At 43.6% G+C, this 25281-nt stretch overlaps 2 protein-coding genes across 2 annotated transcripts; one reads left to right on the forward strand and one right to left on the reverse strand.

Moving 5' to 3' along the window:
- Window positions 1-725: 725 nt before the first annotated feature.
- On the forward strand, window positions 726-6950 carry LOC132711113 (C-type lectin mannose-binding isoform-like). The gene is made up of 6 exons (XM_087873548.1): window positions 726-767; window positions 1230-1303; window positions 1989-2083; window positions 2634-2774; window positions 6043-6157; window positions 6732-6950. The coding sequence occupies exons 2-6, from the start codon at window positions 1246-1248 to the stop codon at window positions 6797-6799; spliced, it is 477 nt and encodes a 158-aa protein (XP_087729674.1). The 5' UTR covers window positions 726-767; window positions 1230-1245; the 3' UTR covers window positions 6800-6950.
- Window positions 6951-10569: 3619 nt separating this feature from the next.
- On the reverse strand, window positions 10570-18792 carry LOC117657073 (C-type lectin lectoxin-Phi1-like). The gene is made up of 5 exons (XM_060688709.2): window positions 18738-18792; window positions 15627-15739; window positions 14375-14521; window positions 12698-12812; window positions 10570-10857 (listed from the first exon to the last, which is right to left on the reverse strand). Exons 1-5 carry the CDS (start codon window positions 18790-18792, stop codon window positions 10787-10789), a joined length of 501 nt encoding a protein of 166 aa, XP_060544692.1. The 3' UTR covers window positions 10570-10786.
- Window positions 18793-25281: the final 6489 nt, after the last annotated feature.

Consider the following 25281-nt stretch of genomic DNA (forward strand, 5'->3'; position numbering starts at 1 on the left):
GTGTCTTTGGCCTGTTGATAGATATTTTCTGCAAATAAGCTACTTCCTGGTTTTTAGACCAAAACTCCCTTCTGAAACACAAGACTTTCTCTCTCCCTTCACCAACCCCCCCCCCAAAAAAAGAAATTTACCCCCTTGCCTTGTGTTGCCTTTGCCTATAAATTCCTCCACTCGCTTCGGCAGGAGACTTGCTATCCAAGGAGCCAAATGTGATCAGGGAAAACTAAGCCTGCAACCAAAAGCATTAATCAGCTTTGCTAAACACATGAATTAAATAGCTTTGCATGGGAATGCCTGGGTGAGATAGTTGGGCTAAGCAGAGGAGTAGCCTCATGAAAACACGAGGCCAGAGGCATGGCTTGCTTTGTGTAACTCCCACTGTGCTCTAGGCACAATGAACGCGGGTGGGAGCAAAACCACAGGCTCACAAATATTGCTCAAATATTACTAAACAAAGCATGTAGGACATGCCAACCGGCTGAAATGACAGCTACGTTATGAAAGCTTCGGAGCAACCTATGTACACGTGTCTCTGTCTGTGTTTCTAACTGCTGGGGGGTTTAAGCCGGTAATGGGGAAAGGGGGCCACACATGACACCCTGATGTTCAGGTTGGTGAGTTTTGCGGTTTGGGGATATAAAAGACCTGGCTGAAGGGAACCTCCCCATGTCCTCCTTCTGCGCAGAGCCACATCATCCTGCTTCAATCTCCACCTCGGGGTGTTTAGTTGGGCTTCAACACCCCAGACAAAGACCCAGAGTTGACAGGTGAGTGCTGCTTTCCCACCTGGGGGAACATGGCAGGTGAGGTCCTTGCATCAGATCACTCCTGGGAGTCTCTCTCCATCTGAAGGGACCTCTTTAAAGTTGCTGCAGGCAATGCCCAGGTTCCAGGAAGGGATCTGCTGGAGGGTCCCTCAGGCAGGGAGGAACAGATCTATTGGGGATCTCTGTGGGAGAGAAAGACAGACTTATAGGAGACCCTTTCTAAGAGAGGCCCCTGACCATTGTATGCCATTGCAGAATCCACTGTGATCCACTGTCAAGGCTGTTGCATGACCAAGGAAGGGGAAATGGGTCCCAGTTGAGCTAGAGCAAAATTCTGAGACAAACTATGGGACTCCCAGCTTCATCCTGGGTTGGATGTTGGGTCCCCCTTCCTGATGGGGTCTTACCATGTGCCTTAGTCCTCCCCCCCCTCACTTCTTCCCTCTTTGTTCTTCTCTGCAGCGAAGGAAGGAGGACCATGGGGCAATTCATCTTTGTGAGCCTCAGCTTGCTGGTCGTGGCCCTTTCCCTAAGTGGTGAGTCTCTGGTGGGGTCTCTGGTGTCCAGAGAGACCAAAGCTCTTGCCTCTCAACCTCCTCCTGATTTGACCCCCTAGAATCTGCGCCCCAAAATTGCTTTTATTTCTGTTTGGCTTTTTGGGCAATTTAGATCTCACCCTATCTCTCTGCTCCAAGATTCAGGGCTGGTTGCAAGGATACAAAGCAAAATTAATACCATAGTTGAAAGCTTAGCAAAAGATCCATGCTTTTATCATGAAACATTGAGTCCTCCCACTCCTTGCAGGGGGCAGCCTACAAATAATCACCCCTGAATCCCCCTGAGTAGTTATGGGTCATCCAAGAGGCAACCGCAGATCCTCCAGAACTGACCCACGGAATCCCTATACTTTGTCCCACTCAACAACCTGGTTCTTGAAAGAATCCATTCTCTGACTTAGCAGAGTTCACTGAATGATAAATCAATGAAAGGGGACAGATTCACACAAGACATGAAGCTTCAAGGAACTAAACCAAGGCTAAGCCTACCCAGTTGTTGAACATTCTGCAAATACAGCTGTTCTATTTGAAGTTTTCAGTTTCAATTTATTGCCATCAAAGATGTTTGCAACCCAACAGGTCAAGAATGTTCTGCAGACCCAGCTGTCTCCTCCTCCTTTTCTCCTGGCCATCTTCTCATTGGGCTTTCTTTCTTCCCACATAGGAGTGAAAGGCTGTTGTTGTCCCAATGATTGGCTGCCCGTGAATGGGTTTTGCTACAAGGTCAATGATCAGCTCAAGACCTGGAATGACGCAGAGGTTAGAAGTGTTGTGTGTCTGTGAATCCCTTAGCCCAGGAAGAGGAGAGGCCTAGGGGGAGCCTTGCATCGTCCCCAAGTCCACTCTGGCTGGGGTGAAGTGGAGGGCCATGAAGCTGGGTGCATGAACAGATAGCAAAGGTCATGATTTTAGGATTGTCTGGGATGCAGATATTCTATGGACTGTACACTGGTTTAGGCTTTCGTGACTCATACCTGTTGAGCAGTGTTGAGCTTCAAGGTTGCGTGACCACCTTGTAGACAACAGATCTCCTGATGTTTCATTGGCAACATGGATGGCATCTTCAGATCTCCTTGCCTCTTAAGTGATGGCGATCACAGATTATAAAGAAATGAATCATGAATTTAAGCAAGGAACTATTCAAGAGCTGCACACACTAGCAAAGACATCCATGGTGCTCAACAGAGTGAAGAGGGTGGCTAGAACCATCTGGTGGCAATGCTCTTTTCTCAAATGGACACACACACATATACACAAATGGTTCTTCTCTGCTGAACAAATGACTTCTCCTGTTGTCGCTCTCTCCCAGATGTTGTGCAGGAAATTCAAGCCAGGTTGCCACCTCGCCTCCATCCATAGCAAGGAAGAGGCAGCTGACTTGGCCGAGTACATCTCTGACTATATGAAAAGTGATGGAAATGTCTGGATTGGACTGAATGACCCACAGAAAGTAGGTCCCTTTCCATTGGGAATGTTGTTTCAATTCATTTGTTATTGTTCCTAAGGGGCTTTTTGAAGGATCTCCAATGGGAGGTAAGGATCTGTCTAGTAAAAACTCTTGCTTGTTTCTCCCGCCCCCTCACCAACCCTTCCTGCCCAGTTGAAGAACTGACTGCTGCCTTTAAAGTCCCAAAGGGAGGGATTTTATCCCAAATTCACCTCGGGATTAGGATGTTCTCATGCACTCAGAGCCTCCTTCAGTCTGCCTTCTTCTCTTTAGAGCATTGAACCTGATTAGAGCCTCTGATCCTTGTTGAAACTCTGATGGGCCAGGGACTTGGGGACTGCAGGGCCTGGGCCTGGGAGGGCTGTTCTTTCTTTACCCCCTTTTTTATTTTATGCAGAAATGGCTCGTGTCTGTTACCGGCAGGCTTCCGTCTTGGGCTCTGTTGCATTGTCAATTCCGGAAAAATGCTGGAAGTTTTCCTGGAACCGAGATCAGTTCCTGGTGACTTTAAGAATAGAAATGTCAATTTATGGCAATAACACAGAAGTAGGCTCCCCCCCCACAAATTCCCAGGGTGCTTTTCAGTCTCCCCTTCGGTCTCCCACCCAAGGACTCATTGACTTTGACCCTCTTGATCTTCCTGAGATCAATCAGTGTCGACTGTCTGGACACCTCCAGGTAGTTTTCTTCTGGGGTATCTTTTCTCTGGATCTCCTGATTGCCACCTATCCAGACACTCACATATGTTCTGGGTAACACTTCAGTGTTCATCTGTCCATTTCTGCACAGTCCAATATTTTTTAAATTCTACCTTCTTCCGTAGGTGTTTCCTCGCCTTTCCAATGTTGGGCAAATACAATTCTTGCTGCTGTTAAAACATGCTGTTAAAAATATAAAGACCTATTAGATAACCATGGAAAGTTTAAAACATTACAGGACCTCCAAGAACAAGGGCTACGAGTTGACTGGTGGGCTTATCTCCAGTTACAAAACCGATATAAACAAGATATAAAAGATTATGGAATATATCTTAAACCACAACAACTAGATAAAATTTTATTAGGACCAGACAAAAAAAAAATATTACTAAAATTTACATTTTATTTAAGATTGGCTACAGGAAATTACTAATGAACAATTAGGCTTAGAACTGGAACTCTTCCTATTGGGGATCTTCAAAATATATATATATGTGTGTGAAGGGCACAAAATATCGAGTACTAGACATATTAACGGCTGCCAGGATTGCCTAGGCTCAATGTTGGAAACAGCCATGGACGCCCGCAGAGAAACTGGTCATACAAAAGGTCATGAACTGTGCAGAAATGGACAAATTAATGCTGAGTTTAAAAGATAAAGAGACATCAATATTTTATAATGTGTGGGAACAGTGGTATAACTGGATAGAAGGGAGATAGATTGAAGATAGATAGTTATTAAGTACAAGTAATAGATAAAATAAGAATGTAAATACGCACAATTTAATTTTTGTAAATAATGCACGAATTATTGTCAAAAGAAAAACACCACAATTAGCTGTTGTTGAGTGAAATAATTTCTTATGGTTTTAATGTAATAAAAGTTTAATAAAGTGTTTATAAAAAAAACATGTAATATGAAATATACATTCCCTTTATCCTATTTTTCCGATATTATGCCTAACAAACATACTTCTAGCTTAAAATCTATATGCCGTCTTAACATTTTTTCTAACCACATATGCATTTTTGGCCAAAACCTTTTTGCTTTTGGACATGTCCACCACAGGTAATAGTATGTGCCTGGTTTCTTATTACATTTCCAATATTTGGTGGACATATTTTTAAATATTTTTGCTGGTCTTGCTGGTGGTAAGTGCCACCTATAAAACATTTTTTAAATACATTTTTTCCTCTAATATACACAAGTGCTTAGTCAACAGTGTATTGTCTCAGTCCATTTACTTTTACAAAATAATAATTGTGCTAGTAATAATAGTAATAATAATCATAATAATAGAAATAATAATAATGCTTGCTTTTATATAATAATAGTCTTTCATCATTTTTTAACATAACAATTATCTTTTATCTTCTAATTTCTACCTCTTTTATCTAACCACTGATACGATGAGTCCCAAGTTGTAAAATATTCTGTTTCTTCCTTGTCTTTTATTTTTAATGTCAATCTATCCATCTCTGCACAATCTAATATTTTTCGGATTATATTTTCATCACAATTACAATCGTGCAATTACAATTCTCAATGCTCTCAGCACATGTAGTATTAGATATGTATTCCCTTTATTATAAGTTTCAAGTATTATACCTAACAGAAATATTTCTGGCTTTAAGTCTCTATCAGTGAGGGTACCTTTTCAGGACCAAGTGCAAAACATGGAATGTGCCGGAAACCCAAAGACCAGGTAGACGGTGTGCATGCATGTGCTGGCCACCTGGTCTTTAGGTTTCCGGCACTCCAGCATTCATGAAGACCGGCTGGTCGGTGTCCATGCGTGTGCTGGAAACCAGAAGAGCCCCTGGTGATGGCTTGCCTGCCCACAAAGAGGGCTCACGCGTGCCATAGGTTCACTGTCACGGATCTATTTATTTTTTTTAATTTGATTTATATGCCGCCCTTCTCCGAAGACTCAGGGCGGCTTACAATGTGCTCAGCAATAGCCGTCATCCTTTTTGTATATTTATACAAAGTCACCTTATTGCCCCCACAATCTGGGTCCTCATTTCACCTACCTTAGAAAGGATGGAAGGCTGAGTCAACCTTGAGCCTTGGAGAGATTCGAACCAGCAGAAATTGCAGGCAGCTGGTCTTAATAACCAGCTTAATAACAGGGTGCCTTAAACCCCTGTACTACCAAGGCTATTTGTTGCTTTATCCTTTTTTCTAACCATGTATGTATTTTCATCCAGATTTTTTTCCCATGGGACATGTCCACCACATATGACAATAAGAGCCCAGTATCTGATTGCATTTCCAACATTTAGCGGACATGTTTCAGAACATACCTATAAAACATTAAGCACATATGGAATGTAAAGAGAAAAACCAGTAAAAAATATTTTAAAAAAAAACATTCACCAATTTTAACCCTGGTTAGCTGTTCCAGATCAACTGAGGAGAGAGAGACACATGCAGAGAGAAAGAGAGAGACACAGAGAGAGAGAGACACACAGAGAGAGAGATTTGCCCCTTTCCAATTTGTCATCTCCTGGGCCATGTAGAGAGAGATCCCCCTTCTCCCTTGGCTAACATGGTTTCCCTGTCATTCCAGAAACGCGTCTGGGAGTGGTCAGACAGATCCAGCACTAACTACTTCTCCTGGAATTCAGGAGAGCCCAACAACGAACATAACAAAGAGTACTGTGTTGAGCTCTTGGCCAAGACAGGTAAGCCAAGGTGAAGGGGAGGGTAGTGAAGAGGCACTTTCAACAATCAGGACTTATTTCATCCATCTTGGGACACCCACCAGCTGGCCAGTGATGACCTTTGTTGACCTCTTAGATTCTAAGCTCTCACAGCCTGACCCTCTCTAAAGCCAAACAAAACGGCCATGCAATAAACAAACATGGAATTCACCACTTCTTCAAAAACCCAAACTTAATTATTACAGCGCCATAGTTAAACCAAGCATCTCCACCTTAACCTACTTCTTGAAGGTCATTATTGTAACAGACAGGAACCTTCACTCCATCTTGCCTTCCTCTTCTCCTGGGCAGGAAGTCGTCTTCTCAACGAAGAACTTTCTTCTTCCTTTTGAAGAAGACTCTCCAAAAGACCCTTGCTAAAAGAAACCCCTGGATAGCCCAGGGGCCAATCCTCTTTGCCTTAAAAACTGGGAAACAAAGCGTAAGAGTTCACTCCCAACTCACTTGCCGTTGTGAGGATCAGTTGGGTGTGCAGGGCAAACCAATTGGAAGGCTGGTCCAAACTGAAAATGAAACTTTCTGTTTTGCCGTCCAGGATTTCTCAAATGGAATGATGTACCTTGTGAGTCCGTTCATCCTTTCCTCTGCCAGTGCAGATTGTAGTGCAAATCTCTCCTTTTCTTGCTCCCGAGTGAGCGAAGCCCCTGGTGAAGTCTGGAGAAGCAACGAAGCTCCGCACCCCTTCACTTCGTGGATGCTTTCTGTAGCTTTGATCTGGCTTTGCTCCTCTTGATGGGGCAGAAAGTCAAATAAACTCTGCTTTAGCATGACTGGCCTTGTTTATTTTGGAGACGATTGAGGTCCAAAGCTTTAAGACCTCTGAATCTCCTTCAGGGCGAGGCTCGGCTTTATCTTTTAAAAGTCCGTAGAGATTCTCCGTCTTCCAGGTCAGGATTGTCCCAAAGGTGCTTTTTCAGGAGGCAGCTGGGCTTTCTGGTTTTTTCTTTTGAAGAGGTTTCACTTCTCATCCAAGAAGCTTCTTCAGCTCTGACTGGATGGTGGGGAAGGAAAGGATTTCTCGTCTTTGCAGACAGCTGGTCATTTGCATCCGTTTAGAGGGTCCTTGGAGGTTTCTCTGTGTCCTCAGGGTCACCTGAGTGGTTCTTGTGGTCTGCAATTTTTCCTCTGGAAATCCATTCCTACTCCCACCCCATTCAAAGGGCGTTTATCCCAAATTGTATGGCTAAAAGTCCGTAGAGATTCTCAATATCTCTTAAGAAGGACCATCCATTGATGCTTTGATGCTTTCTTGCACGTCCACCTCATTTTCATTGGAGGGTTGAGAATCTGTTGGGCTTCAGCACCATTTTACTGCCCCCAAAGGTGACTGGCACGTGACCCCCACTCTTCTGGGAAAGGCATAGGGGTGGGATGGTGGAGTGGGTCCCTGAAGGCCTGGGCTGTGCTGGACTACTCTGTCAGGGTTGCAAAGATCTGAACCCCCTCTGGATGGCGTCAAAGAGCCTGTGATGCCTCTAGCCCACAGCGCCCTCTCTGGCAGTCCAAGGTCTTAGTGGGAACCCCCCCAGCTCTCCCTCTGCCGGCAGCCTGTGTTGCTTCCATATCTGGGGAGAAGAGCCCCACTTCTGAGGGATTCTTTTCACCTGGCCTTTGAAGGCATTGGGGGCCTTCGCTCTCTCAGCTAGGTTGTTTTCTTGTAGATATGACCCAACTAGGAAACATCATCGGTGCTAGAAGGAAGGGGAGTTTGCAGGGGGGAGTTTGCAGAGGGGAGGAGGAGGACTGCAGGGCCCTTGGTGCTCTCTGAGCTTTGTTCTTTTCTTGCAGACATTTCATGACCCAACTAGAATGGTGCAGTGACCTAGAGGTGGAGCTCTCACCTCACAATCAGGAGGCTGTGAGTTCAATCCTAGGTAGCGACAGATATTTCTCTCTCTGGGCACAATGAGTAAATATCAGCTGTGAATTCTGAATTGGTGACAGGAAGGGCATTTGGACAGTAAACACTGAGCTCCATTCAGTTGCCCCGATTAAGAGACAAAACCAAATCATGACTCAATTAGGTAACACCATCAGGGTTAGAAGGGAGTGGGATTTGGAGAGGGGAGGAGGAGGAGGAGGAGGAGGAGGAGGAGGAGGAGGAGGAGGAGGAGGAGGCTCTACTTCCCCTCCTCACCCTCACCAAAAAAGGTGAAACAGAAGAAAGGAAAATATATATATATATATTTTTCTGCTCCATTCTGTGCTCTTTTTTCTGATCTCTGCTTGGGATACTCAGTGGTCATCAGCCCAAATGGCAGGCAAAAAAGACTTTGTGGAGAGAGGGGGCTTGGTGGCTACTTTTCCCCTTTTGGTATCTCAAATCATTTCTCGAATTCTAGCAAAGAAAAAAGAGGGAAGCCCGGACTTCCTTTTTTTCTCAGTCCTTTCTACATTAACTCCAAACATAGGACTGCAAATCCTCTTTTTTGCAGATTGAGTTTTTTTAAAATATTTTTTTAATTTTTAAAAGAATGAAGGGAGCCAAAGATTACCGCCTTGGAAGGATTGTTTTTAAAAAGGGAAACAGGAAAAGCGGGATGGGGGGAGCCTTGGAACTCCTGGGAGCGATTGCATGAAGAATTTATATTTACCAACAAAGAAAGAAAGGGAGACTAGTATAGATCTATTTCAAGCTATTTAGCTCTCGTCAGCTAGCCGTGCCCTTCTGGGATTCGAACCTGGGCTACTTATGTATTAGGTAGATGTATTAACCTCTAAGCCACGAGCTCTCCTCGCTTTGTCAGCTACACCAGGGGGGAGATTACGTGTCTTTTCCGGTGAGCCCGGTCTATCAGGGCAACCTGGTCTACCCAAATATGGGACGGAGCATCCTGCTTCCAATTGCATGAGGGATGACATAGTTGTGGAAAAACACACGAGCACCACAGTGATTTGCAAACAATGGGCCATGCAAGCATTCGTGCCCACAGAGGAACCAAATTACACCTGCACCAAATGTAAATTACCTAGGTGGATGACTGGAAGAAAAAGCAAAGAAAGCATCCACAAGAAAACCAGCAAATGCACAGAGCACCGAGGAGCCCACATTTCAACCCTGAGCTACAAATATCCTCCTTTATTGGTAATGGCTGTTTGGCTTTCTGACCAAGCAGATTTCTTGAATGGATTTTTACGTGAGTGGACTGCACCACAATGGAGGGGTGTGATAAGACTTTTCCTTCTTTGCATATTAATTTCTGCTAGGTCATAATGTTGCTCCTTGTGGGGAAATCCTGGTGGCTTTTCATCTTGATCCTAGATCGAAGCCCAGGCAGAGGTGATGGGACCACCGGCTGAAGGGAAGGGAAACCATTCAATTCAGGGGAGATAACATTTCAGGGCAAACCCTAAGCTCTATATTTACCTTTTCCCGAGGGAATGCAAACAGTCTGGTGAAATTCTTGTAATACAGGTGCCCAGCAATAAAATATCTGCTTAAGTCTATTTATGGAGTGGATCTGTTTACTTTCACCTGACTGGAGATGCTGAGTTTTGTGTATATAAACTGCACCTGTATTTGTCCTTGATCTTTATCTTTATTTGCACAGCAAATAGGTTGCCTGCAGGCTTCTGAGTCTCAAAATCAGAAATAAACCTGAGCAATAAAATAAGGAAACTGACAGTGTTTCCACCACATTAAAAAAAAAGAAGAAGAAGCTTCACTCAAAAGCAAAATGAACAAGAAGTGGGAATGCAGACAATGGCTGAGGTTCTTCCCAGAGCCCAGCTTCAGATTTCCACAAAAAATGAGAGGCTTCCTTGCTTGAAAGTTGAGTCATTGCAACTGGACTAATTTTTGGTTGCTAGTTTGAGACATTTTGCTGTTCATCCAAGCAGCTTCATCAGTCAGAGGGAGCCAGTTGTGGATTTCCTTTGGAGTTTGACCTCTGATCTAAGAGCCCTTGGAGCTGACCTGTCCCCAATGGGAAGAGGGAACCTTTTCAGGAAAGTAGCGTCCTTGCTCTGCAGCTGAAACACCCTGGGAGAGACATGACTTCTGGCTCCCCAGACCCTACAGGAGGCGCCAATGAACCAGAATACGGGCATCCTGAATGCATTCTTTCTTTCCTTCAGTTTTTGCTGGTTCATGTTTTTGGTCTGGTTTGGTTCAGGGATTCTCCAGCTACCCACCCTGCGTGGATCCTTTTCTCTCCAGGGGGACATTATTTCCACAAATCCCTATTTCTCCTCTCATTAATCTCACATTTCCCTCTGAGAGAAAAGGTGGGAGAGAAAGGAGCTGATAAGGTTGCATTGTGTGTTTTGTGACCAGAAACTCATCTGCAGAGACAACACCCTCTTCCCTCTGAGACTCATTCAGGGAGGGGCCCTGGACCCCCTGGGAGAGAAAAGCCAAACTCAAGACAAGGGCAGAGCAATAGACTTTATTATCAAGGTGGGGGGGGCAAGTTCTTCAGAAAGAGGGGAAGAGAAGCAAGTCTAGAGGACAGAGAGGAACCAACTGCTTGATGTTCAGATGGTCTTTGTGGAAAAGAGGTTTTGCACATGAAGAAGATGGAACTGCAAGATCTCAGCTCAGCTTTCCAATCAGTGGGGAGCCCCTCTAACTCCATCTGCAGACTTGGCTTAAGCGGGTCTCCATTTGCAGAGAAAAGGAAGTTTCTTATTACAGTCTATATCAACCCATTTCAAGTGCTCTGAAAGAAAGGAACATGGGAGGTTATCACCGTTAGACTGGGCTACTTGCATCACTTTCCAAGAACAACTGCCTAGCCCATGTGCTCTCCCAAGGGGAGTGTCAGGTGCAAATATTCAGGAAGATTCATTGGGTTTGAAGCACAGAAGAGTTTATTATCACCACCTATATACAAAAATCTAGTCATGAGTCTTGCATCCAGTTCTGGTCACCCCAATATAAAAAGATGTTGAGACTCTGGAAAGAATGCAGAGCAGAGCAACAAAGAGGATTAAGGGGCCGAAGATCATATGAAGAACAGTTGCAGGAATTGGGTAGGTCTACTTCAATGAAAAGAAGGACCAGGGGTGACGTGATAGCAGTCTTCCAATATTTGAGGGGCTCCTATCAAGACGAGGGGGGTCAACCTATTCTCAAAAGCACCTAAAGGCAAACAAGAAACAATGGATGGAAACGAACCAAAGAGAGAAGCAGCCTAGAACTAAGGAGAAATATCCTAATGGCGAAAGCAATCAACCAATGGAATAGTTTGCCTTCAGGAGTCGTGGGTGCTCCATCACTGGAGGCTTTCAAAAAGAGATTGGACAACCATTTGTCTCCAATGCTATAGAGTCTCCTGTTCAAACAGGGGGTTGGATTAGAAATTGGTCCCTTCCAACACTATCGTTCTATGTTCTAACCAATAGTCAAAGCTAAATTGGCATAGATAAGACTCAACAGAATTCAAGGGGGGATGGACTTAGGTCTCCTGTGGTGACACAAAGACTTCAAACAGATGACAAGCTTAACTCCGCTCAGCTACAGGTGGGGTGGGGCCATGCTGCAGCTCCCCTCATCTAAGCATTGCCACCTGATGGGATCTGGGAAGGGCCCATTTTCGGTGGCTGCCTCCCTGCTCTAGAACAATCTTCCTGCTGAGCTACAACGGACTCAACTCTTTCATGAAGGCAGTTAAGACCAGGGTCTTCCCTCAAGCATTTGGGTCTCTGCTTGGGGGATTCTGGGAGCTGAGGAGCACATATTATAAGCTGAGCCATCTCTTTCAGAAAGGAGTTAAGATTTGGGTCTCTGCTTGGGGGATTCTGGGAGTTGAAGGCCACACTTCTTAAAGTGGTTAATCTTGAAAAAACATTAATCTATTCTATTTAAATTACAGTTTTGGCACATCTGGATTACTTTTTAAGATGAAATACAATTGATGTTTTGGGTTGTATGTTTATTTTTGTTGCCACTCAGAGTCCCCTTGGTTGAACTGGGTGGCCATGGAAATATCAATGTCTGAAAGAAAATCAGGCATTCACAAACCTCTCCAGCTTTGAAATGGCAGAAAGAAGCAGTTAGACTAGGTTCCCTCTGCGACAAATGCTGAGATGAGGAAGTACCATTTAGAAATGTCTAACTTTTGCCTCTTAAGGTTCTCTTAAGGTTCTCCAATAAGTACTTTAAATCAGCCACACCAAAAAAGTATCCTTCAATTTGAGCATTATTCCCAGGATCTGTATGGATATTTCCCTTCCCTTCCTGACTTCCCTTTTCTTCCCTTCCCTTTCCCATCTTCCCTTCCCATCTTCCCTTCCCTTCCTTTTCTTTCCCTTCCCTTTCCCATCTTCCCTCCCTTCCTCATCTTCCCTTCCCTTCCCTTCCCTTCCCTTACCATCCCTTCCCTGTCCACCCATCCCTTCCCTTTTTCTCCTTCCCTTCCCTTTTTTCTCTTCCCTTTCCTTTTTTCCCTCCCCTCCCCTTCCTTGTCTTCCCTCCCCTCCCTTCCCCTCCCCTGCTTTCCTGGAATTAAAGATGCAAACTCCAACCACACTAAGGAATGAAGGTTTTTTCCTACTGACCAGTCTGAGGAGAGAGAGCAACGCAAAACTCATTTTTATCCATATTGTTGGGGTCTCCAGAGCGCCACCTGGTATAACTGGATCGTGTCCCATCGTTCCAGCGCCATCCAGTATTCTGTGCAATACAGAATAAAGTACATTGTGGTGGGTGAGTGGGAGTTTGGGTTATTGATCCCGTTTGTTTCTGAAAATTAAACACTTTCTGTCTATGGAGATTCTCAGTCATCCAGGTCATGGTTGTCCCAAAGGGGCTGAAGTGAAGAAGCCTCTTGGATGAGAAGCAAAACATCTTCTCATTAATAGAAGAGAATATTTGTAGCTCAGATTGGAGTCCTGGGTGCTCTCTGAGCTTGAATGTTTATTTGCAGATGTTTCATGACCCAATTAAGTAACATCATCAGTGCTAGAAGGGAGTGGGGTTTGTGACACTGCTCTAGCGTATTGTCTATCCCAGTTTAACACTCCTTCATTCAAAGCAACGATGAAAATATTGACAAGTGTCCAGTTCTGGTTATTGTATTTCAGGAAGGGCATTGAGAAATTGAAGAGTGTCCAGAGGAGAACAATCAAGATGATAAAGGCTTAGAAAGAAATCTTTAGGAGAACTTAATGTTGGAAACATGACACATGTTTATCTTTGAGAAGACAAAGTTTTGGTGAGATATGCTAGGTATCTTCAAAGAGCAGGAGACCAAAAAAAATTGATCTTCAATCTCTTCCAATTTTATTTTCTGGGAATATGATTGTCAAGATAACGATGAGTTTCCCATAATTCTTAAGATGCTGTGACACACAATTAGCTTGCTGGTTGGCAATTACTGGAGTACTGTATGCTTTTAAATGCTTTACTGAAATCAAGATATTTACGTCTGCAGCATGACCATAATCCACTGAGGAAACAGTGAGATGAAGACAATTGGGCAGGATTTATTCCTGACAAATGCATACAGATATCTGGGACTTATGACATTGTCTTCAAAGGGCTTATTGTGATCGATCTCTTTATCATTAGCTCCTCAAGAATCTCCCCAGGTATCAACATCAGGTATCAACATCAGACGGTCTACAGCTGCATTTCTGCATTGTGCCTTCCCCCCTTTTAAAGACAAGGACGTCTTTTTTCCTTCTCCAAGTCTGGTGGCAGTTCCACCCGTCTCCAGGATTTCTCAAATTCACAAAAGTTCATCCCAACCATCAACTAGTTCCTCCAAAACCTGAGGACTTGAAGTCCTTCATTGGATGAAGGTGTTTCCTGACCATGTTTCCTTCCATTTCAGTTTTCAACCCTTCCCCTTCCTCCTGCTCTTCCTACTTCCCTGGTAGAAAACATGGTTTCCTTATTGAAAAACATGAAGCCAATTTAGCTTAACTTAGAATAAATCCTATGAACTATTAAAAAGGACCCTAGAGAGAGAAATTCCTTGCTGACTATAGATCTGCTTCTTTGTGATCTGAAGGGGAATTGGACTATGGGGAGAGTGAACTGCTTGTGTCCTGACACCCCTTGTGTCAGGAGTGGCAATGGGACGGTGTTGCATTTAAACTGACATTGGCATCAAGGAATGGAGATGGAACAAGGTTGCTGGGCTTTTCAAGGAGGTTGTAAATCACTACTCAAGAAACATCTGTATGGAAACAGCTGCTAATTGCTCAGAGAGAGGAGGACCGAATACTCACCATATCGGATGTTGGAAGTCGTTGTAGCCCAATCCAGACCCAATTCTTTTCTAGGTTTTCTTTAGAGATGTAGGCGTTGACATATCTTGCCTGGGCGTCACTTGTGAAAGATGCTAAATGACCTTTGCATTTGAACTGACACTCTTCCTGCAAAAAGAGAAGAACCAAAAATATCCTCTGAAGAGAAAAGAGATGCCTTCAGACTTGCTCCTTGACAGTGGCTGGTTATTTACCACCAACAAACCAGGTTGTCCGTTGCAGGACTGCTACAATCCAGGCCTATCAATCTGGAGGCTTTTGCAGTTTGGGTAGGGAAGGAAGGCCCCGCTCAACTGAGGGCTTTGCAATATTGTTATACCTGTTAACCAACATAGCATTTTGTATTTTAATTTATTTTTCTCTCTTTTAAAATGGTGAGACATGGGTTGATCAAACCATTACAGCCTGGGATGTAGGAAAACTTTTTATCCTATGGCTGTATGGACTGATTGACAGCTCCTGGCATTTCTAATGACTCTCAGGATGACTGTCACGCTTATGAGCGAGGTATGAGAGTGGTGTCAGCAGTGGGATAGCCATGAAAAAGTGGCAAGGTGTGGGAGAGAGAGGAGAGGGAAGGAGGTGTGCATTTGTGTGTGGACACTCTTAGAGACAAGAGGCCATTTTGAAACAACATGGCTTGAACTTTGGAAGGCTCTCATTTAAGAACCACAAATGAGACTGGCAATGCAGTCATTTAATGAAGCAATTGGTAAGTAAATTGCAACTGCCATAAGTGTGAGGATTGGCCATAAAGATACCTTTCCATCACTGTCATTACTGCGAATGGTTGCTAAGGAGGACACCTGTTAACCCTATGATTGTTGGCCTTGGTCCCACAACATGGATAAGACAAGAGCCGAGTTGCACAACAGGTTAAACCACACAATATCCAATACCACTTAAATGTAGCACTGGGCTGTCTCATTCGACTTCTATTTCCTTTATCAAATTTCACTCAGATATTGAAGTGAAGCCCATTAAACCCATTCAGATTTATTTTCAAAGTACTAAATGGAAGGGAATTCAACCTAATTAATAAAATATTATATTTCTTTTAGACTTCTATCATTCTTTTAAGGGACAGCAGGCGCTCTTCATGAAAAAAAAATGACACTTGGCATTGTGAAGTCTGGAAAAACTCTGGGCCAGATGAAGGGCATCCTTCCTGCTCAGGTGAGTTATCTCAGGTGAGTTACCTCAGGGTAGTTACCTCAGCCTCTTGAAAGGTGAAGACATCTTCATAGAACTTGTAGCAATACCACTGGCTTTGCTCTTTATTGGCAAAGCTGCCAGAAGGGCAGGCAGTCCGAGCCTTTGGATCCTCTGGGGAAACAGAATGAGAAAGCAAAGGGAATGAGAGCAAAGGTGAGGGACACAGCAATGGCTCTTGGTGTCAACCCTGAAGTTGGCCCAATGTTGGCCATTTTCTGCTCTGTAGCCTTTCCTATGAGGGTTTAGTCTTCACATTGCTTCAGGGCTGACACAGCCTGGAGCTGAGGGGCAGGGAGGGAGGTGGGGTATAGAGATAGCTGCGGTTCTGTAGCCAAAATAAAATTCTTTCCCCTGGGAATCAAGGACATTTCTGCAGGTTTTTGGAAGGTGGAAACTGAGGTCACCTAGCAACTAGACTGTATGCTGATTGGACCATGTGACTGGAGACTCTGGGAGGAAGTGACAAAGTTTTACTTTTAATTGGGTGTAAAACCAATGGGAATGTAGAGCCGGTTTTTCACCAGGAATGTGCCAATTTGCTCTGCTCACAACAAAATACCTTATGCCACCAGACTCGAAATTTTGGGCTTAGACAACTTAGAACTTCACCATCTTCGGTCTGACCTAAGCATAGTACATAAAATCATCTGCTGCAATGTCCTACCAGCCAATGACTCCTTCAGCTTCAACCAAAACAATACAAGAGCAAACAATAGATACAAACTCAAGGTAAACCGCTCCAAACTAGACTGCAGAAAATACAACTTCAGCAACAGAGTGGTCAACGCCTGGAATGCACTTCCTGACTCTGTGGTTTCTTCCCCAAACCCCCAAAATTTTAACCTTAGACTGTCTACTGTTGACCTCACCCCATTCCTAAGAGGTCTGTAAGGGGCGCGCATAAGCGCACCAGCGTTCCTACCGTCCCTGTCCTAATGTTTTCTTTTATTTGTATCCTTTTCATGTATATATAATTATGTTTACACTTATGCCTGTCATAAAATACATGCTTGACGAAATAAAATAAAATAAAAATAAATAAAAATTGATATGTTCCAATAAAATGTGCTTTGAGGAAATTGCCTGCCTCAGAGTTCTTATTGAATGGGATGTATTACTTGGAACCCTGACATTTGGGTTCAGTGGGCAATCAATTTTCCCCAGGGGCCACATTAAGAAACTGGGACTGTTCTGGAGGGCCAAAGCAACAGGGCTATGAAGGTCTGTAGGCACGCAGGCACCCACATACACAAACTGGAAATAAAAAGCTGCCTTCAAGATGAAAGCAGTGCAGTTATTTTCTTATTTCTTTTTCTAGGGGTGACATGATATAGAGTGTTCCAATATCTAAGGGACTCCCACAAGAAGTGGGGGTCCAAAACAGCTGAAGGCAGGACAAGAAGCAACGGATGGAAAGTAACCGAGGAGAGAAGCAACCTGGAATTAAAGAGAAATTTCCTGACAGTGAGGATAATTCACCAGTGGAACAGCTTGCCACCGGAAACTGTGGGTGCTCCAACACTGGAGGTTTTTAAGAAGAGATTGGACAGCTATTGGTCTGGAATGGTATAGGGTTTCCTGCTTGAGCAGTGGGTTGGACTAGAAGACCTCCAAGGTCCGTTCCAACACTGTTATTCCACTATTCTGTTATTCTGCTAATCATCCACAATCCAAGTAAGACTTCTCGGCAGAAGGTTTATTTAAGTTTGCTCCACAAATTCATCTTGCAGAACGATTTTCCTTCCTTCTCTTAAGCTCACTTGATCCATTGCTCTTCTTGTTTGTCCTACAGTCTGTCTAAGGCATTGAAGGCTGCAGCTCTAGATCTCTGTGCTACCCTGAAGATTGTGAGCCTCTCTAGACTTCTTGCCTTCTTCACTGAGCGAGAATCCTCAGACTAAGGCATTATCAACCTCCCTCCCATTGAACTGACCGCTAACATTCCCTGGGCTGTTCACTGCTTAAAGTCTTCAAGTCCCTCTAGAAATTAATGATTAATCATCACAGCTGCAGCTTGTACTTATTTATTCTGTGGATGTTGTTACTGTTTTAATTATTTTATAACCTTAGAATTGCAAGCCGCCCAGAGTCAACTTGTTGAGTTGGGTGGCTACAGAAATTGAATAAATAAATAAATGATACCAAGTAATCCTTTGATTGTTTTGCGTGTCATTAGCCTCTCTCTTAAAATGTATTTATTGGTTATTAAGAACAATTTTACTTTTGGACTTCTTCCATAATGAAAAGTTCCAATAGAAGAGAACATTTGTAGCTCAGGGTTGAACGGTGGGGTCTTGAATGCTCTCTGAGCTTGGTGGTTTTCTTGACCCAACAAAGGAACATTGTCAGTGCTAGAAGGGAGTGGGGTTTGTGGAAAGGAGGAGAAAGAGGAGGACTGTGGGGTCCTTGGTGCTCTCTGAACTTGATTGTGTCTTTGCAGATGTTTCATTACTCAACTAGGTAACATCATCGGTGCTAGAAGGGGGTGGGGTTTGTAGTGAGGAAGAGGAGGAGGAGGAGGAGGAGGAAGACTATGGGGTCCTTGGTGCTCTCTGAGCTTGGTGGAGGGAGATTCACCAACTCCCACAGGAGCACAGAGGTCTTCCCTTTCTAAATCATAGCCCCCAAAGCACCCACAACCCAACAAAAATTCAAACTTGATATTCCAAGGTTGCAGGGACATCACCACTATCCCCATTTCATGAAATGTTCTTGGCAAGGAAATATTTATTTATTAACTTCATGTGCTGCCCATCTCACTGTCAGTCAAGCTTACAACAATATTAAAAAACATAATCTAAAATGACAGGAGCATGAAAAACATTTATCTATTCAATTTCCACCCATCACAAGGTGTCCCTGAGAAGCTTACTATGTTAAAAAGGATAAAACAATCCAATCCAATACAGAGGAAGAATAAAACACTAAAAATTCCACATTTTTATTAAGAATTAAGGGATTAAAATTAATCAAGGACTAGATATATGGGGAGCACTTGCCTATAAAGTCACCAAGAGTTGAATATGGTTAAAACAACAATAAATATATGGTGACCCAGGGGGAAACAGGATGGAGGTGGGATATATCAACTTTGCTGGCAACAACTTACCTGCCCAGGTAAGGCTGCCCAAAAGGCCAAAGATGAAGCAAGTGATGAGAAGCATTTCCAGACCTGAGGAGGGAAACAGAAGTTGAGAAGAACTTTGAATGTCCTCCCACAATGCCTTTCGGGTATCCCTCCCCAGAAGGAAGAACTGAACACTCGTCTCAACCATGAAACCCGCCTGTTCATCTGGATTGCAGCCCCCTCCCCTCCCCAATACTACCCTGAGCAATTGGTAGAGACCCCCATTCTGCCAAGAACCACAGCCTGTAATTCTCAAAATCTTGGTTCTGAGCTTCTGGCCCTCATCGTTGGTTTTCCCCCATTGTGACCATTAAGATCTGGGTCACAGCAGGGGTGATCCAGGACATATGGATGGTGTAAAGTCAGAGCAGAGCAGAAGAATTTGGAGAAGGGACCTTAGCTAATCCTCAACCCCAATGAACTCAATGCCTAAATGGAAGGGATTCAAGTTTTAAGGCCCTCGTCTTGATTTATCCTCTTCTGTTTCTCTTCATCTTTACCGTGGACAAGAAAAGCAATCCTCCCCTTTCACCCACCCACCCTTTTAATCCTGTGAACCACCTTGGCTGCCAAAAATGGACAAAGAAAGACATAAACACACACAATGCTAACCATCGATCTCTTATGAGAGATACAGGACTTTCAGTTGCTTTATAACACAGATGCTATGATGCCTCATCAGTCAAATAAATTATCTCTTATACCTTTTTTTTCCTACAGGAATTCTTGCAAAGGAGGTTGAAAGAATTCAAGTGATGGGGATTTTTAAAAAGGGCAGCGGGTGCTGCATCGGAATATTTCCTGATTTTGTTGAAACACCTTTCGATCAGAGCAAGATTCATATGTACATGGCTGTGGGATCAGAAGTATCCCTGAAGCTATTGCATATAGTTTTTATTAAAACTTTCAAACAAGAACATTGAAAACTAATATAAACAAATATAAAGTAAGAAGGAAGGAAGGAAGGAAGGAAGGAAGGAAGGAAGGAAGGAAGGAAGGAAGGAAGGAAGGAAGGAAGGAAGGAAAAGAAAGAAAGAAAGAAAGAAAGAAAGAAAGAAAGAAAGAAAGAAAGAAAGAAAGAAAGAAAGAAAGAGGGAGGGAGAAAGGAAGGAAGGAAGGAAGAGGAAGGAAGGAAGGAAGGAAGGAAGGAAGGAAGGAAGGAAGGAAGGAAGGAAGGAAGGAAGGAAGAAAGAAAGAAAGAAAGAAAGAAAGAAAGAAAGAGGGAGGGAGGGAGGGAAGGAGGGAGAAGGAAGGAAGGAAGGAAGGAAAGAAGGAAGGAAGGAAGGAAGGGGAAAAGACTAAAGAAAAACAGAAAAGAAAAGAAGATAGGAGTTAGCAGTTTCTGATATTCTTCACAGCAGTTTTAAGTACAAATACGTCATAAACTCTCTTTCTCTAAAGTTACATCATGTTCCTTGTCTTTCTATAACGGGTCTTACCTTCAAAGGGTAATCCAGTCCGAGAGAAGAAGATTTAGATCCTCTAAATCACCCATGGTCTGTTTTCCAGTTTATATACCAGAGCTCACATGTTCACACCCTGCAATGCAAGATAAGATGATACAAAACAGGTGTTAATATCCGGAAAGCAGGTAGAAACTCCCTTTCTCCCCTTAATGTGCTTGTATCCTGCTTCACACTGTAAGATATCCAGAACTGCTCTCAAGCCAGGTAACCCCAAAATCAAATCAATAAATAATAAATCAAGAATGATCAATAAAGGCGAGAGCTTAATATGAGGTCCCACTGGGCGAAGAACTCAAGGGGGGCCATCACATACGTGACCCAGTTGAGAAACAGGATATGCTCACCCAAGGAAGAAGCTCCTTCTATGACGGGACCCACACCTGACCCATTACAAGACCCTCACCTGACACGACCCAACACGTCACAAGACCCATCACAAGACCCTCACCTGACATGACTCCCCATCACAAGGCCCACTGACCACACAAAGCCCTTATAAGTAGAAGAACACCAACATTGACATTCCCTACATTCTGCTGAAGATGTTACCTAGCCTGGTAATGAAATATTTGGAAATCAACCCACAAGCTTGGAAAATGCACCCCCTCTGCCTCTGCCCCCACCCTTGTGCCCCACCCACGCTACAGATATTCGCCACTATCGCAAACTCCTTCTACCTTTCTGGGCAGCTCGTGCTTGGCAAGAAGCCAACAGACTTCCTAAGAACTTAACAAGATAAGCTTTCGACATACCAATTAACAAATAATCCTGTGGTTATGTGGTTGTAGCGGCCACGTGGACTGTTGTGACCCTGCTGGAGATCATGTGAAGAAATCAAAATGAGTGAAGGAGGAAGGAAAGGAAGGAGGAGAGCGGAGGGATTGTCTGGTGGGTTGTGGGGGGAATGCACTCTGGAGTAGCAGGATGCAGGGGCTCTTTTCCAGGGCTCAAAGAGAAAGCAGAACTTGGAATGTCTGGTAGGCAGAAACAGAGCAAGGGGGACCCTCCCTAGCACTTCACAGAGTAAATCTGTAGTTATGGCAGGGATTTGCTTTAGTCTCACAAGAGTTTGTCTATAGTAGGGGTCCTCAAACTTGGCAGCTTTAAGACTTGTGGACTTCAACTCTCAGAATTCTCCAGCCAGCTGGAGAATTCTGGGAGTTGAAGTCCACAAGTCTTAAAGCTGCCAAGTTTGAAGACCTCTGGTCTATAGGCAAACAACAATAAAGGGACTTTTCAGAAGTAACTCCATGTGTGATTCTCAGTTCTTCGGGCCTGCCTTGGGTTCACATCAAAGAAAGAAAATGGCTCAAGAAAAATCGCCCGCAGGAACTTTAATGGCTCCAGCTAGACAGTGTGAGTGGTTACATACCTGAAAAAGCTGAAGTTCAATTAACCAAATGCATCTTGCGCTATTCCCACCAACCCACAAGGCCTCCTATAGAGGCTAGTTCCTACCCCGCCTGGGTGCTTTAGGAAAAGACTTGGCCCACAGCTGATCCCAGATTCAAATAATCCAGTCATCTCAGTCTAGGCTTCTTTGTTGTGTGAAGGCAATTCTGCAGCCTATCTTGCCAAGAGTGGACTGATTGAAGCAGGTGGAAGGAATTTACCTGTTTATACATGGCATAGATGACATGGCAATTAGGGGATACTTAATAAGTCCCAAGTGAAGACCATTCTGTTGGTATTTCCGAGAGGGTTTGCTGCTTGGACAGAGGGTAAAGGTCTCAGGGTGGGCAATCAATCAATCAAAATAGAGCTGGAAGTGACCTTGGAGGTCTTCTACTCCAACCCCCTGCTCAAACAGGAGACCCTCTACCATTTCAGACAGGTGACTGTCCAATCTCTTCTTAAAAACCTCCAATGATGGAGCACCCACAACTTCTGGAGGCAAATCATTCCACTCATTAATTGTTCTAATCGTCAAGAAATTTCTCCTTAATTCCAGGTTGCTTCTCCCTTTGATGAGTTTCCATCCGTTGCTTCTTGTCTTGCCTTCTGGTGCTTGGGAGAATAATTTGACCCCCCCCCTTCTTTGGGGCAGCCCCTTTAATACTAGAATACTGCTATCATGTCCCTCCCCCCCCCCCAGTCCATCTTTTCTCTAGACTGGCCATACCCAGTTCCTGCAACCTTTCCTCATATGTTTTATTCTCCATGCCTTTGATCATCTTAGTTGCTCTTCCTGCACTTTTTGATGGTGTGCTTTCATACAGTTTCAACTATTGTTGATTTTTGCTTGTGTTTGAACTGCACAATGGCTGCAATAAAGTTTTTTGTTTTTTGTTTGCAGATCAATTTCTGCACAGGACTGAACTTCTCTGCGTGGAAGAAAACACACCTGCCATCTCTGGGCAAATCTTGGGGGAAGTCCTTATGGCTTTCTGCACCTTCTATGCACACACACACACACAAACACACACACACACACACACACACACATAGGCAGGCATCCTTTCTGTTTCAATACATATACTTTTTATATCTCTTAGCTTTTCATAAAGCTTTGGACTCTGTTGTATCTTCCTTGCTTTTTGGCCGTACCCCATCCTCCTTACACTGTTCTATACATTTAATTTAATCTACTTCATCACTGGTGACTTTCCAAAATAAAATGAAAATGACTTTCATACCACAAAGAGTCACAAGGTGTTCCGTCACATTCAAATGTCCCCCCTCTCCAAGACTGTTATCCTGGCAAATTCTTCTGCGGGCTTGCAATGTAGCTCTGATTCGGCCCCCCAGATCTGAATTCTGCTCCAAGGAACCCAGTTATTCAATGGGACAATCAACTAGAACATCAAGACAGGTGGAAATCATGGTCTTTTTTTGGACTTTTGAGAAGCCTGGGAAGTTCCCGGTTCCTAAATTGGACAACTAGAGCTGACTAAAGACTATGTCCTCATTGGACGTCTCATCCTAGTTACTTTCATATGCTTTGGACGATTATCCCTAGCCAGATCTTCACGTCATCTGTATCAAAGCCTAAGCATGAAGACCAACATCTTAAAGACTTTATAGATAACGTCTTTGTGGCAGAAGCATGACATGTTTTATCTCTGGGCAAACCTGAGAGGACCTCAAGAGATCAGATGGCTTGTAGAGAAGTACAATGTAGTGTTAGATGTCATGATCCAGAAATATGTAATTGAACAGCCTAACACCTGAGGGCTGATTGATTGATTGAGTCCCTTCAACACTTAGCCATGAGACAGATCTCCTCCTTGATGATCTGTCCCCAACCAGATCCTTCAGGTCTTCCAATATCCACTCTCTGCTAGTATAACAGAGTCCATCCATTTGGCTGCTGTTCATCCTCTTCTTTCTCCTTCTACCTGAATTGAAGCCTTGTCTGGAGAGGTAGATTTTTGCATAATGCCTACAAAGTAGAATAATTTGACCCTGGACCTCAACCCCTTATTCCATATAGCACACTGATGCCTTGGGGATTTCCTTAGGACCTTGACCTCTGATCTAAGAGCTCTTGGAGCTGACCTGCCCCACCAATGGGAAGAGGGAAGCTTTTCAGGAAAGTAGCGTCCTTGCTCTGCAGCTGAAACACCCTGACAGAGACATGACCTCTGGCTCCCCAGACCCTACAGGAGGTGCCAATGAACCAGAATATGAGCATCATGAATGCATTTCTTTCTTTCCACTTTTGCCAGTTCATGTTTTGGTTTGGTTTGGTTCAGCAATTCTCCAGCTACCCACCCTGCATGGATCCTTTTCTCTCCAGGGGGACATTATTTCCACAAATCCCTATTTCTCCTCTCATTAATCTCACATTTCCCTCTGAGAGAAAAGGTGGGAGAGAAAGGAGCTGATAAGGTTGCATTGTGTGTTTTGTGACCAGAAACTCATCTGCATACACAACACCCTCTTCCCTCTGAGACTCATTCAGGGAGGGGCCCTGGACCCCCTGGGAGAGAAAAGCCAAACTCAAGACAAGGGCAGAGCAATAGACTTTATTATCAAGGGGGGGCAAGTTCTTCAGAAAGAGGGGAAGAGAAGCAAGTCTAGAGGACAGAGAGGAACCAATTGCTTGATTGCTTATTAGTAACCTATAACTATCACTAAGTGTTGCATCTTATGATTCTTGATTAATGTATTTTATTTTTCTTTATGTACACTGAGAGCATATGCACCAAAGATAAATTCCTTATGTGTCCAGTCACACTTGACCAATAAAGAATTCTATTCCATTCTATTCAATGGACTTACTCAAAATACCATAAAATATTTCCTATGAGACAATGGAAGATATTATATTAATTCAGCATTCTGTGCTCTTTCCTAACTAGGTCCCTACAAGAAGCATAACAAGATGCCTTTGAGTAGATATTTACTTTCATTAACAACAACAACAACTGTATTGTACATCTTGCAAATCTGCCAACCCCGGAGAGACAGGCTCAATATTCATCTTATCAGTTTTAAGAAACAGCTGAAGATTAAGTTTACTTGTGGTCGGGATGGACTTAATTCTTTCAAGAGCCCTTTTTTTTTTTTTTTTTTTTTTTAATTTGATTTATATGCCGCCCTTCTCCGGAGACTCAGGGCGGCTTACAATGTGCTCAGCAATAGCCTTCATCCTTTTGTATATTTATACAAAGTCAGCTTATTGCCCCCACAAACTGGGTCCTCAACTTACCTACCTTAGAAAGGATGGAAGGCTGAGTCAACCTTGAGCCTTGGCGAGATTCGAACCCTGCAGTAATTGCAGGCAGCTGGTCTTAATAAGCTTAATAACAGGGTGCCTTAAACCCCTGTAGTACCAAGGCTCTTTTGTCAGTCATTCCTGGCAGTGATAATAATAATATCAATTCCGTGTAATAATTCAGTAATTCAAATACTCAATAAAAAGCTCAATTTGTATTCAGCACTTGTGTTCATTTTATTGCCAATAAAAGGATGTCTGTGGAGACTCTCAGTCATCCAGGTTATGGGGGTCCCAAAGGTGCTTTTTCAAAAGGCAACTAGACTTTGTTTTTCCTTGAAGACGTTTCACTTCTCATCCAAGAAGCTTCTCCAGTTCAGACAGCTCGTTCCCCACCATC

Source organism: Pantherophis guttatus, chromosome 7 (genome assembly GCF_059756535.1).
Source record: "Pantherophis guttatus breed Tessera chromosome 7, ASM5975653v1, whole genome shotgun sequence".
Classification (NCBI taxonomy): Eukaryota; Metazoa; Chordata; class Lepidosauria; order Squamata; family Colubridae; genus Pantherophis; species Pantherophis guttatus.